Raw genomic sequence first — 14,990 nt, forward strand, 5'->3', positions numbered from 1 at the left:
ATATTCTGAAATGGCAGTCAGTGTCCAAGGCACCACATTATCTGCACTGGCTCCTAATAAAAAAGCACAAAATGTTCCACGCACTCTGCATTGTGCATAACATCCTTTATCATGTTGGTCTGGAAAGAATTAAGGCTATGTTTCAGTGGTATACGCCAGGGAGAAATCTCTGTTCAGCGTATTACAAATTGGTAACTGTGCCCAGAGTTCGGAAGAAAAGATGGGGAGGCAGAGCCTTCTCTGCTTTGACGGCCAGACTGTGGAAGTTGCCCCTTCATCATCTGACTTGTGTTAAAATGCACTCTCCCTTTGAGGAAGCCTTAAAGACCTGAATTTTTACCCTGTAGGGAGAGTGAGCTCATTTTCATTCCTGCTTCTTTGCAGAGTGGTCCGCTGAGACTACAGCACCTTGACGCTTACGGGCATTTGCTGCACTTCATAAATTCTGCTCATATCATGTCATGGAGCCTTAGCCAGCTCTTCTTTATGGAACACCTTTCTGGAGGGCCAGTCAGTGGAAAGCTATCAACTTTGTGGCATCAAAAGACCTGCCCAACTTATGACTTTTCAAGATTTTCTGTCCCGCCTAAGATGACAATGCATAGCACAGCAGTCTAGGGCAGAATTAAACCATCAATGTCACCTATGCACTGGATTGGGGACATTGATTTTATGTTTGCCAAAAACAGACCCCGATCAGTCTGCAATGCTACCTCATCATAGCGAGCCGATTGGAAGTTCCACTTTTCCCCCTAAATTTACAGAAGCACTTTTGCCAAATGCTCCTAGTAGTTGGAAGGAAAATACCTACAGAAACCATCAATGTCACCTATGCACTGGATTGGGGACATTGATTTTATGTTTGCCAAAAACAGACCCCGATCAGTCTGCAATGCCACCACAACATAGCGAGCCGATTGGAAGTTCCACTTTCCCCCCTAAATTGACAGAAGCACTTTTGCCAAATGCTCCTAGTAGTTGGAAGGAAAATACCTACAGAAACCAGCCGTGGTCCGTGCAGGTAACGCCAGTGGGGCTGTGTAAGGGGGGATTCCCACTGCCCCACTGGTGTTAACGGCACAGAACGCAGCCGCAGGAAACACATAACTTTAACAAGACCCTGCTACAGGAGTCATGCCGTAAGCAGGGGCTACTGGCCCCAGCTGCGTGGTCGGCATGGTCTGTGGGTTATTTGCCTCTATCTCAGGGTCCGTTCTACTATGGCTCTGCATAACTGGGCCATGTACATCTGTTTCAGCACTTGACTTTCCGTGGAAGTGATGGTAAGCAGTCCCAAGCTTCTCAGGGAGGTATTGTGGGGATGCCTAAGCTCAGAATTCAGCAGTCACCCAGCAGCACAATAATTGAAAGCCCAACCAAGTGCTTTATTTTCATAAAGAAAGGTACTTTAATCTACAGACTTAAAACATAATTCTCCACAGACCAGGTCACAGGTCCAAAGGTTAAGGTGTAGTGGTAGGGCCATCAGCAGTCAAAGTTCATGGCAGCACAGGGGTAGCCGAGGGAAAGTTTTCGGCTGCAGTAGCAGATAACCTTGCGAACAGTAGGAGCAGCATAGTACGCCTCAAGCACAGTTTATTGGTGGCAGTACAGTTGCATTTTCAGTGGCACAGTCATTTTGGGCACAGTTCCTAGTTGCAGCAGCACAGTCTACTTTAGAATGATCCTTTCATACACATGGAACTGTTTGAATGGAGAGACATGCCATATGCCTCAGAGGACGCAGATCGCTCTCCAAAGTCTTCCTTCTTCTAGCAGACCAACACATCATTGGGGGTCAAGCAGCTTCTGGCATACTCTGGACAGTCACACTTCCTGCCTGGTTGGCAAGATTTCAGGTGATGCTCCCCTCACGTCTGCAAAGCTGGCTGTCAGGCAGACACCAGCTCTGGATGCATAGAAGGACTCTGGGTATTCTGTGGTGCCCTACCTTCCTTGGTCAAAGAGTACTTGGAACTGGAATAATAAGTGAGACAGCGGCTACCACTTTTATAAGGTAAAGCAGACAGGAAATGTGGATTCATTGTCTGTACTTTTACAACTTGTTTGAGATGGTTCTTCTTTCAAGTGGCATTTCCAAGCTGTTCGTTCAGATACAGCCCTTGTGCAGAGTGATGTTCCTCACAGCAGTGTAGTCTCTAACCGGGGGCACCCACAACACAGGCACAAAGAGGTGTTTGCTGTCTTCTTTGCCTGGCTATTAAAAACTCCAGTGAGCAATAGCCAGGGAAGAGATAAAAGGCTGCCCTCACCTAAAAGGGTTCCTTTTACCTTACCAAGAGAGACTGCAGTCCCACTCTTCACCCCCACTGTTAGACCAGGCACCATTGGCGTGGGTTTCCTCTGTATTTTTGCATTTGGCTCCTGTATTTTTGCTGTGTGTTGGACTTTGTTTTCACTGGTCTAGATGGTTTGGGCACTTTGCCACTGTTGTTCAATGCCAAAGTGCAAGTCCTCCCTTTGTAAATTATTGCAATGAATTAGTGGTTCTATGATTGGCATATTTGATTTACTAGTCAGGCTCTAGTGCAGTGCAGTGCAGTGTGTTTGCTCAGGACCTGTAAATCAAATGCTGCTAGTGGGCCTGCAGCACTGATTGTGCCACCCACACAAGCTGCCTGTAAATGTGACTCCGATCTGCCACTGCAGTATCTGTGTGCAGTATAGTACTGTCATGCTGACTTGGAAAGTGCACCCACTTGCCAGGCCCTACCCTTTTCCTTTTCTTACATGTTAGTCACCCCTGAGGTGGGCCCAAGGTACCCCTGTGGCCCGGGTGCAGTGCATGTGAAATGTGTGTATGGCATGTCCTAATAGTAAACATACCGCCAATTTCGTTTTTCACTATTGCAAGGAGACCTGTTCTAATAGGATAGAATGGGAGTTTGCTTATAACATCTTATAAACATAACTACCCCTGGGAATAAGGTAGGAAAATAAAGTTATTTTATGCCTCAGAATGAACTCAGAATGTTAAAATGCATCTTTCAGTGACGGTGATTTTTACATTCTGTGTTTGAAAATACCACTTTTTTTTTAGCAATCCAGTTTGCCTCTGGTAGGATGTGTATTTATTGACTGTCTGGCTTTGAAGTGACAGGGGCTGGGGATGTGCAGTGGCTCCAGAAGGTCTGGATGAGTCAGGGTTGGGCTGAATAGACCAGGTCTGCATTTAGAATAGTGGGTGGAGATTTCCTTTGACCTGAATGGGCCAGGTCTGCCTTCCACAATGCTGTCTCCACCTCCTGCCAGGAAGCTGCACCAGAAAGGACAGAACTGGTTTTGACTGAGCTCAGGCTTCTCTGCCACCAAACAAAGGATTTTGAGGAACAAATATTGGGCCCCAGAACTTTATATCCCTTTTGGACTTCAAGAGGAACCTCTGCTAACGGAGAAGAGCTGGAAAAACTGGAGGAGGAGTACTACACCATTGCTGTGTGCAGTCTGGGGTTGTCCTGCAGTGGCTGTTCTGCCAAGGAGAGGAACTGTGTGTGCATCCTGCTTGATAAAGTATCTCCAAGAGCTTGAAGTAGAGGTTGCCCCCAGTTCAAGAGGTCTCAGCAACAGCAAAGACCTCACCATCCTTCTGGGCACCTTCTCTGGTTCCGCTGGTTCCAGTCGCAGCAGAAGAAAAGAGCAGCCAACTCCGTCACCGAGTCCGTTACAGACTCCGTGTCCTGAAGGCACTGCAAAGAGCACCGACTCGCTTCACAACACAACCCTGGTCTCACAGACACCATCAATGAGCTGCTGCTTGCACCGCATCCTGTGGGCACCACACTCTGCACCACTTCGCTACACGTTGCAAAGACGTCACCAACTCCGTCGCTGCCTGACACAAACATCAATCGGCTTCGTCGCCGCACCGTGACCTGCCAGCACCTTATCGAGCACCATCTCACCGTGCAATCCAAGTCTTGGTCTCACCAACTCCATCAAACAGCCGCTGCCTGCACCGAGGAGTGAGGACACCACACGCTGCAAAGCGTCCATCTCACATCGCAACTGCGACGGTTGCCCCGACCGACTCGCATCGGCGCGTTGGACTCAACAAGAAAGGTACTGTCTCCGAGTCTGCTGACGCTTTAGCTGACCCATACTTTTTGCGGTTGGCTGGAATTGTTAGAGTCTGTCTTGTTCATTATCGAGGTAGCCCAGGGCGGAGCTACAGAGTCGGAGGAACTGTGTTTTCCCATTATTCCTGCAATTAAAGGTTATTTTGCATAGTAACTATTTCTATAGTATTGTATGTTAGATTTTTATGTCGTTTTTGGTCTTGTTGGTTTAGATAAAGTTTTCCTTATTTTTCTAAACTGGTGTGGGGTCCATTTGTGGTGTTTTCACTGTCTTACTGTATGCATGCACAAATGCCTTACACACTGCCTCTGAGATAAGCATGTCTGCTCGTGCCAAGCTACCAAGGGGGAGAGCAGGGATTATTTTAGAAGTGTATCCCCCTTACCCTGACTAGGAAAAAGGGTCCGTACTTGGACCAAGGTACCTACATCGGCCATCTAGAGACCCCCATTTCTAAACCCACCATCTACCAAATGTCAGTGCTGGAAGAAAGCTAGTCAGAAGCTCCTCTCAGCAAAAGGTGTAAGTAAAAAGGACCCTTATCTCCTCCTTCCAGTTTCAGGAATGTTAGCAATACACTTCCATTGTCTAGGAAAACATCCACACCTCAATCTTCATCATAGAAACAGGTCTGGTACTTCCAAAATGGAACCCACAGGCCTTCATTAGTCTGGGTCACACATGCGCGCAATGAATGTACCATACCATGCAGGAAAACAGACAATTTAGACTTGCGATATTAGCATTAGTTAGCACACTGAAGTAGAAGCAAGTGGGCCTCCACCCCAGGCTTCTGCAAACACACCACATTAACGTGAAGAAATCCCAAACCAGAATACCACATACCTGCAGTTGAGCACTCGGGCAGCAGCACGCCACTTTATACCAAGCAGGGAGCATTGCCTTCCCCACATATGGATTTCTCAATGTGATGACACTGTTATTCCCTTAAACAATAACTCTATCTATTTTGCTAATCTAGTCGGGTGCAAGGTTTACTTTAATGAGACTACTACATTCCGCCCTTTAAAAATATATAGTGTTAAAGTAGGTAAGTTGCTTAATGTGTGTGGTTGTAGAAATTTGAATGCAAATTATATGTTAATTATTGTTAACACATGGTTACATCATTTTCTGAGTTGGGTAACACTGATTTACAATTGTTTATCTAATTTCTATTTTCTGCAATAATTGCAGTGAATCTAACCATATTCTATATTTCTATTTTTCAGATATGTCTCAATCGTCAGTGCCAAAATACAAGTATATTTGGTGTTCATGAATGTGCGCCGAAATGCCACCGTCATGGAGTAAGCATTATGATTTATGATACTTATTTCCTACTCTTTTTTTCATCGTAACAAGTCGAATGCTAGCAGTACTAACATCCTTGATTCCTCATATGACCTCATAAAGATACACATCTGCAGTGGCATTTGTATTCTACTACCAAATTTCTCAATGTGATTCTGCCTGTCAACATGTTAACAGGTTATAATTGACCTGTTCCTGAACAGCTTCCACCTAATTGGACACCCATAAGGAGGTAGGTGATACTTTTTGTAGGACTTATATATGTGTTGCAGTTTCTAAGATATTTAAATAACAAATGATACTATGGACTATTCTAATTATACTTAATGTATTAACCTCTGAAAGATGAAAGGCCAAGTTAGCATTACTGGAATTCTAACACGCGTCCTGTTGATCACAAAGATGTCAGCAGCAAACATTTAACTCTGTCAGCCCGCTTGGTGCTTATTCTGGTAGGTTTATGCTCTCTTACTATTTGAAATTCAATCTGTGTAGACTAACAGCTTCGAAATGTCTATGCTGATCCGCCGACTTGAGCAAAAAATATAGGTTTCCCCCCCTTCCCTCAAATAAAGAGCTTCTAGGGATGTATTACACTACAGTTCTGAGGGAATGAGTGGAAGCACCTTTCTGAGAGTCCTTAAAATATAGAAACATGTACCTGCTGTGCGACTGACTTGGGCATCAAAGGTGAGGTCCAAATCAAAAATAACCCCCAGGTTTTTAGCTGTTTTTACTGGGGCTGGAAAAGGCTTGCATTCTGAAGGCCACCAGGCAATAGACCAGATGGAGTTCTGTGGTCCAAAAAGTAGTACCTCGGTCTTGTCTGTATTAGTCTTTAAAGAATTGCCCAAATTGATCTTTGACTTGCATAGATTTAACTTCTCTGTGACTAAATGCAGGTCGTTGGTGATGGAAACAATAATTTGGGGGTTGTCCGCGTTGGAGAGCACCTGTAATCTGTAGAATCTCACCAGCTCGGCCAGAGGGGTCACATAAAGATTAAAAAGAGTGGGGCTGAGCGAAGAGCCCTGAGGAACTCCGCATGGGAGGGCGAAAGCTTTCGCTCTGAGTCCTCCACAGCTGACTGTGTATATTTTGCCTGTTATAAGGGAATGGAGAAGCTGCAGGGCTTTTCCTGTGACCGCCACGTCCCGCAGGTGTTGGACCATGCGCGCTGGGGAAACTGTGTCGAAGGCTGCAGATATGTCAAGCAGAATCAACACTGCCAAGCCCCCTTGATCGACTTGCAGCCGAATGCAGTCAGTAGCTGCAATACGGGCAGATTCGGTGCTGTGACCAGCCAGAATCCATTCTGGGAGTTGATCTAAAATTTCCTGTGAGTCAATGTATTTTATCAATTCAGTATTAATGAATTTCTCCAGGATTTTTGCCGTGCGGGAAGAAGGGAGATAGGACGGAAATTCTTTAGCTCCAAGGGGTCAGCATTGGGTTTTTAAAAGGAGCAGAAGAACAATTGCTTCCTTCCAGATAGCTGTGTAGCAACTAGACAATAGTATTCCATTGAATACAGCACACAGAAAATTAGCTACTAGATCCGGCGCCAGTTTAAGTGTGGAGGCCATGCAAGGGTCGGAAGGTGCTCCGCATTTAAGACCAAGAAGAAGATCTTTAGTTTGTTGAATAGAAATTGGTAAAAAGGAAGGAAGACAGAACGTTCTTGTTGGTGACCTGAAGGAGTTTCTCCATGCTCAGTTCAACACTGTCCTCCGTGGTTTCCTTACTAACAGACTTGTTGCCTATAGAAGGAACAAACTCATGGAAGATCTTCAGGACTTTTTCCTGAAAATAGATTGCTGTGTTGTCACAGAAATCTTGGGAGGGAATCATAGATTATTGGTGGGGTGGTTCCGAGATATCCTTAATTACCTTAAAGATCGTACTGGAGGATTTGTCTGCTGATAAAGCATCAATGGAATGCAGCAAGATACAAGTTGCTCATACAAATGTTAGGGAGAAACTGCATCTAGGTATGCATTGTGGTAGAGTGGAAATTAAGGGCCATATGTACGACCCGTTTTTGCATGCGCAAACGGGTTTGCTAACCCGTTTGCGCATGCAAAAACATATTGGGCCATGTACATAGCCTATTAAGCGAATCACCATTTTTTGGCGACTCGCTACATATGTTTTGCAACTCCCTTCCAAATAACGAGTCTCAAAACAATATACTAAAGTTTTACTACTGCAATTGCGGTCACAAAACACATGCAATTACCACCTACTTCAAATAGGTGGCAATGCAGCATTTGCAAATGGGAAGGGGGTCCGCAGGGGACCCCTTCCTCTTTGCAAATGCATAAAAAAATATTTTTTTAAGGGCAGGCAATGATCCCACTGCCTGCCCTTAAAAAATTAAACTAAAAGGTTTCATTGTGTTTTTTTTTTTTTAATGCATTCCGTTTTCCTTTAAGGAAAACGGGCTGCATTAAAAAAAAAGCTGATTTATTAAAAAGCTTTCCCAGACATGGTGGTCTGCAGAGCCCAGCAGGCCACCATCTGTGGGAGGGCTGGCATTCACAATGGGCTAACAAATTGCAAGAAACTCATTAATATTAATGAGCCTCGCAATTTGCGACCCCATTGGGAATCGCAAAACAGTGTAAACACACTGTTGTACATTTCATTTAGCGCCTCGCAATTTGCGACTCACAATGTGTCGCAAATTGCGATGCGCTAAATGAAAGGGTCGTACATCTGGCCCTATACGTTTTATTTTTCAAACTTAGAATTTTTCTGGAGGTTAAAAACCGTCAGTGGGACAAGACTGGAAGCTGTGGCGGAATAGGTCTCCACATGTACAAAGCTGGATACATTTTTTGTGAGTTTCCCTCAGTAGTCTCATACTCTGGTGAAAAACTGTGGGTGGGACAAACCTCCAAAATTTTACTGGCGAAGTTGCATCTTGGATAGGAAACTTTGTTACTGTGTTCGGTCTGCAGAGATAAAAACTTTCTAACCTCTAACTTTCAGAAAACATTATGCATCTTCTTCCTTGGTGCTCCCAACTTTTGAACACTTTTGGCAAAGCATTCTTAGGCATTAGCCCACAGGGTAACATTTTGGGAGGTACACGGCAAAGTGTCCAGTTGCAACATGCACCTAGATTTCCTCTGCAGCAGCTCAAACTCCCTAAGTAAACAGGGCCATCTTCACTCCTCAGACACACAGACTGGATGAAGAAATGTTCAGCTGCTTTTCCAGTAATATGCTGGTTACTCTGTGCCATCTGCTTTGGGAGCGAGGCTGCACCAAGCAAGCACACTTCCCTGGACAAAACATGGGCCCATTTGTTCTTATGCTGCAATCCTTAACTTTTGGAGCAGTTGCCAAGGCCCAGACATTCCGCCTAAAACTGGAAACAAATGTTTCTCCAGGTTGTTCCATCGAGAAATTGCGAATTCTCTCCAGGCAGGACTTCTCTTCTTTTGGTCAAGGCAGGACTTTTTCAAGAGTACTGTTGGAACAGTTTTTAAAAGGCCAACATAGTATACGATTGGTGACAAACCTTAAACAAGGCAAATAAACGGAAAGTTCTCAGTTTCCAAACTGAATATTTACAGCACTGTGACCCAAATGGTGCTTTCTGCAAAAGTCAACCCAGAGTGCGAGGACTTCGTACCACATCCAACCTACAGTATTTCCCAATTCGTTGTCTAATATTCACTTTCCTTTCTCTCATATAGTTTTAATATTGTAATCATGTTTAGAAAATTAATTAACTTTGGACTGATGTCCAATTCCATATTCACCTCTTTTTTTAAAAAAAAAGCTTTTTTTATTTTGAGGGGCTGTTGAACTAGTTAGCATTTCACAAACCCTTCCTCATCATTGCCTCTCCCTACATACCCATAACTGTTAAATGAAGTGAATTAGTGCTCTTTTAGAGGGTAGTTTGAATCTATCAGTCTTTTGGAATGTGAACAAGTTCAGTATGTATCCCTCATTACTCATGCAACTGATCAGTAAATTTCTAAGGGCCATTCGTACTAAACATTGGTCACAAATTAGTGACAAGTATTTTTGCAGTTAGAGTGGTATTTAGTGAACCGATCTACGAACTAATTAGTCAGTTCACAAAATACTGAATCGTATTGGGTCACAATTTGACCGAGCACATGAATATTAATGAGTTAGGTAGCAAACTGCAATCCACTCTATGATTTGCTGCATCACAGGGATGGTGACCTGCTGGGTCACCAGACCACCATGTGAAGTGATTGCTTTCAAATAAAGCAATGTTTCTTTTTTTTTAAAGAAAGCAGGAAGCATTTAAAAAAAAAAAAAGAAAAGTTTTATGAACATTTTATAAGACCAGTCTATGGCACCTGGTATGACTTTGGCACTTTGATAGTGAACCCCAGGGAATGCATGGGGCCCGCTGAAGATGGGAGATGACTGCCTGGGGCGAGCCTTCCTTCAACAGCTAGTTGTCGAGGTAGGGGAAGATTGGAAACCAGACCACCACAGATGAGTTGCGACCACCGCCATCACTTTGTGAACACCTGAGGGTCACTGGTAAGGCTAAAAGTGAGCACAGTCAACTGAAAGTGCTCGGGTTCACCATGAACTGCAGATAATGCCTGTGGGCATGCAGGACGACTGTGAAAATAGGTGTCCTTCAAGTCCAATGTTACTATCTAGTCTCCAGGGTCCAGGGCAGACAGGACCTGAGATATTGTGAACATGTTGCATTTCTCCTCTTGAGAAGGGGGTGGGTCGAGTACAGGGCTGACTCCTCCATCTTTTTTGAGCAGCAGAAAGTAGCTGGAGTAGCAACCCCAATCTACTTCTGATATCAGTGTCTCCTCTCCCCATGGTTCCTTTGGCCAAAAGAGCCTGCACCTCCCCACGGAGTAGGGAGAGGTGGTCCTCCAGCAAACGATTGGGGGATGGTGGCATGGGCTGCTGGGTTTTGGTGAATGGAATGGTGTAACCCTGCTGAACAATTTGGAGCACCCAATGTCTGAAGTTATGGACTGCCAGAGGGGCAGGTGGTGCTTGATCCTGCTGGTGAGAGGGCAAACTGAAAGGGTTTGGAGGTTGTGGCTGCTAAGGAGTGGTGGACTGAGTAGACCACTGGCCTTGGGTCCCACAGGGCATGTGGGAACCATGTCCGCTGACACAAATGGACTGGGAATCCTACTGGCCTTGTGGATGGGGTTGGTAACCTTCCATAGCCACAGAAGGGGAAAAAGAAAGAATGGGGCTGGTGCAGGGCCGTGAAGTCCTAGCGAGCGGGCAGTGGCCTTGCTGTCCTTAAAGTGCTCGAGCGCCGAATCTACCTTGTCGACAAAGGGGCGGGTGCCATCGAAGGGCATGTCCATAAGAAAGCCAGTAGATCTCAGCTAGGCGTGGCATCAGAATGCCACTGATGATGCAACTGCACTGTCTTTCGAGTTGATTATAGCCAGTCTGCAGCATGGTGAACTTTGCTGCCTCCCTGCCATCGGCAAAAGCCTGGGTCAGGAAGGCTCAGACCTCATCCAAGACAATGGGAAGCCCTTGCAGAACCAAATCTCAAACAGTGTGAGAATTCTGGCCCAATCAGCATCACCAAGAATGACATCACAGAAAGCTGCTCCGGGTAATGTCGTAGTTTTGTGACTGGAGCAGATCCAGAAATAGATCAAAGGGGCCCGACTGGCGCTGGGGGGAGGACCTGCTGACTGGAATCCAGTAGGGGCACCCGCTGAACCTGTGGGGCCTGGAGGTACTCCAGAAGGGATGGCCTGCCCAAATCTGAGGTTATCGCTCTTAAACTCCTAAAATTGGCAAGGGGTCACTCCAGCTCTGGAAAATTCTGGGAGGTGCGGAGCATGCTTAGACTTAGGCTCCATGGCTAATGTGTAGGAGCAGGGCCTAGAACTGTGGCTTCATTCTCTTCTCACCTAAAGGCTTAGACCAGAGCGGTGAAGTCGAAGAGTACTTCGACTATGATCTTTTTGATTTTTTTGTGAGACTTAACACACAATGACCTTGAGCACGGTGATGAGTGCTGGTAATTGCTCCACGAATGGGCCCGGGACCTTCCACGCGATTGCATCCTGTAGTCGATTGCCACCAGGAGTTCAGGGAAGGCTCCTGAACTGCCTTTGGATTCATGGTGCAGCAGTCGGAACATGCCTTGGCGTCTTGGTTTGGCTCCATGCACCAGAGGCAAATCAAGTGAGGGTCTGTCACAGACCTGTGTCTGTGACAGGAGCCACAGGGTTTAAATGCCACTGTTGTTTTTAGGGGGCAGCCCTCACACACTGGGAGCAAAATGCTCAAAAAGAGTCAACAAAATGTTGAAACATTAGTCTAAAAAGTGGATTGTGGTAGCTTTCTCTGGATCTGCCCTGTTGGCACGGTATCAAAAGAAACTATGTCAGCGCACTGCGGTGGCACTTACATAGGCATCACACCAATGCTGACTTGGAGCTGATTGATGCCACCTACTGGCACGCAGAGGTACTGATTGGACTCCTGGGTAATATTCTAAAGTAAGGAATCTGCAGCCTGAAGTCTCTATCAGATATTACCTTTTTGCGACTGAATCTTAGTCACAAAATATTACTACAGCCCATTCCTAAAGGCCATTTAGAAGGTATGCCCTAAACACTCACCTTCCAAATGCAGATTTGGTATGTAGTCACAACCTAAATTGTGATTCTGTAATGTATTACTAAATCACAAATTGTGTTTGGTACATTCCAAAGGATCATTTTGCAGTTTCAAATGACTACAAAAAGTAGAAGTACATCTGATCCTAAGTCCCATGATCAATTTCATACCAAGCAGCTGAGAATACAAACTGACACCAGCACCTCTGTACATATGCAAGGAGAAACCAAGTGTCAACAGAGTAGGCTTTTTTATGCTGCAACCTCGAGAGACACATCCATGATACAACAAAGTTCACCGGCACACTTGGATTCCCATAATAATCTTCACAACTTTCTCAAAAAGGTGACATTTCCAGGTGAACACTTCATGACAATTTCCAGGGAAGAAGATTAATCTTTTATGTCAAAGTTGAATCTAGAAAAACGAATTTGGGTTTTACTACAGTTGATGGCAGAGTATCAAGCAGCAAAAAAATCAGCTTCATTGGTCTGGGACTGACTAGGTTACACCGTCATGGTTGATCATGTCAAAATGCATCCAAGTATGCACTGTAGACTGTAGTTTCACTAAAATAAGAACAGCTTCAAGTATATAATGGGAAAAGTTCTAAACAAAGTCAGTAAAGCCTAATACTGTTTCTAAGATCAAATGTTTGGCCAGTTGATCAAGAAAAGTTTAGCCTAGCTTAAACATCACTTTAAGCATATTAGTTCAATAACTCAATAAGAAATTTGCAAAGTCAAGTGTATATTAGTATAATTCCAATAAAGCCAACATTCCATCTGCTTTTAACTTGAGTCAAATGTATTCTCAGTGCAGAAATGTTCTCTTGCCTTCAAATAAAATGTCTGTAAAGCATGGGGATTAATGTTTGGCAACCATTTTTCTATGATAAACAAGGGTAGACAGTCTACAATAACATCTATTTTGTGCCACACTTTACTTGAATCTTAATCAATAGAGAGGGGCATAATTTAATACAGAATGAACAAGTTACTTACCTTCAGTAAAGCATTATCTAGTAGAGAAAATATCTAGCTGCAGATTCCTTACCTTTGAATTTCCCAGGCGTCAGACTAGAACCAGAAACATTTGCATGAGCAGTACCCCTGCGCACCGTCGGGTGGCTATGATCGGCTACGCGTGGCGTCATTGGCACCAGATGTGATGTGGCGGTCACCTCAATAGGTGCAACCCAGGCATGCAGAAGTCAAATACTTTCACTTTTTCCACGCCGAAAGCGCAGAGCCATGATTAGTGTGTGTCAAATCAAGGGCCCTATAAAGGGAGCAATCCTTGCCCTATAAATGAGTCCCCAGAGCGTGGAGGATGTGTGGGTCTGTAAGGTATCTGCAGCCTAGATTGTCTCTACCAGATAATGTGTTACAGAAGGTAATTAACTTGTTTATCTGATGGAGACTTCTAGCTGCTGATTCCTTACCTTTGAATAGATACCCAAGCAATACTTCGTGGCAGAGGGCTGCAGACAAATTACTAGACTAGAAAGTACTACAGGACCGAACGGACAAAATGTCCGTCCCTGCGGACCGGACTGTCTAGGCAGTAGTGTTTAGCAAACGTGTGCAACGAAGCCCACATTGCAGCCTGGCAGATGTCCAGGACTGGCACTCCAAGATCCAAAGCCGTGGTTGCATCCTTCCCCCTTTTGGGAAGGGCTCATAAGCCCTCAGGAGGCTGCTTCTTAACCAGGGTGTAGCAGATCTTAATACATATAATTAATGACCCCGTGTGAAATGCTTCGTTTCTGCACTACCCAACCATTTTTCATCTCCCACATGACCCACAAAGAGTTAGTTGTCTAGCCAGAACTTTTTTGTGCGGTCATGGTAGAAAAACAATGCTCTTTTGTGTCCAAACAATGGAGATGCTCCTCTTCCTTCGAGGGATGAGGAGGAGCAAAAAAGGTGGGCAGTGTGACCGACTGACCCAGGTGGCATTGGGTCACCACTTTAGGAAGGAATGAGGGTAGGGTGTGAAGCACCACCTTTCCTGGGAATGTCATGAGATACGGAGGCTTGAATGATAAAGCCTCTAGCTCACTAACCCTCCTGGCAGATGAAATAGCCACTAGGAATACTGTTTTGATGGTAAGCAACAAGAGGGGACAAATATGTAGTAGCTCAATGGGGGGGGGGAACACGAGCGGAAAGTAAGAACTAGGTTGAGATCATACTGGGGCATTATGAAGGGCATAGGGGGAAATATATGTACAAGCCCTCTCAGGTACCTATTCACAATAGGGGACTTGAATAAGGAGGGTTGGTCAGGCAGCCGCAGGAAAGCAGACAGAGCAGAAAAAATGCCTTTAGGAGTGCCTAGAGCAGAGCCCTGCTGGGCAACGGTAAGAATAAAGAGAAGAATATCACAAAGAGATGCAGAAAGAGGGTAAATAAATAGACCTTTCTGTACAATATTTTACACATGTTTGCTAAAGGCAGGTGTATACCGCCTTGGTGGAGGGATGCCAAGATAACCTTACAGACTTTGGGAGGAAGGTCGAAAGCTATCCACTGTTGTTACTCAATCTCAACCAAGTTGGTGAAGAGTTGACGTGTTCGGTTGGATGACCCTCCCCTGCTGTTGCGACAGAAGATCCTCCCAAAGAGCGAGCCTGATTGGAGGATTGATGCTCATTCGAAGCAGCTTGGGATACCGGACTCTCAGTGCCCAGTCTGGAGCCACAAGAATAACTTGGGCCCAGTTGTTTTTGATCTTCTTGAGAACTCTGGGCAGAAGTGGTATGGACAGAAGGGCATACCGGAGGCCTGAGCTCCATTCACGACGAAAAGCGACGACGAGCGATAGCTGCCTTGGAACTCCAATACGCATTACTGCTGACATTGCGTGTACTCAGCAGAGTCAAACAGATCTAACCAAAGCTTTCCCCACTGTTGAAAGGGACCTTGCACCACCTCCAACTGGAGACC

The 14,990-nt window shown here is 45.1% G+C and overlaps 1 protein-coding gene across 1 annotated transcript in view; it reads left to right on the top strand.

The window, feature by feature from the left end:
- The window catches only part of ADAM12 (ADAM metallopeptidase domain 12), a 364,066-nt gene that overhangs the window by 35,041 nt on the left and 314,035 nt on the right, over positions 1–14,990 (top strand). Inside the window, exon 4 of the mRNA XM_086919547.1 lies at positions 5,331–5,408. Within this exon, the coding sequence (XP_086775673.1) occupies positions 5,331–5,408 (78 nt within the window). The remainder of the gene's footprint in view (positions 1–5,330; positions 5,409–14,990) is intronic.

This window comes from Lissotriton vulgaris, chromosome 5 (assembly GCF_964263255.1).
Source record: "Lissotriton vulgaris chromosome 5, aLisVul1.2, whole genome shotgun sequence".
Lineage (NCBI taxonomy): Eukaryota > Metazoa > Chordata > Amphibia > Caudata > Salamandridae > Lissotriton > Lissotriton vulgaris.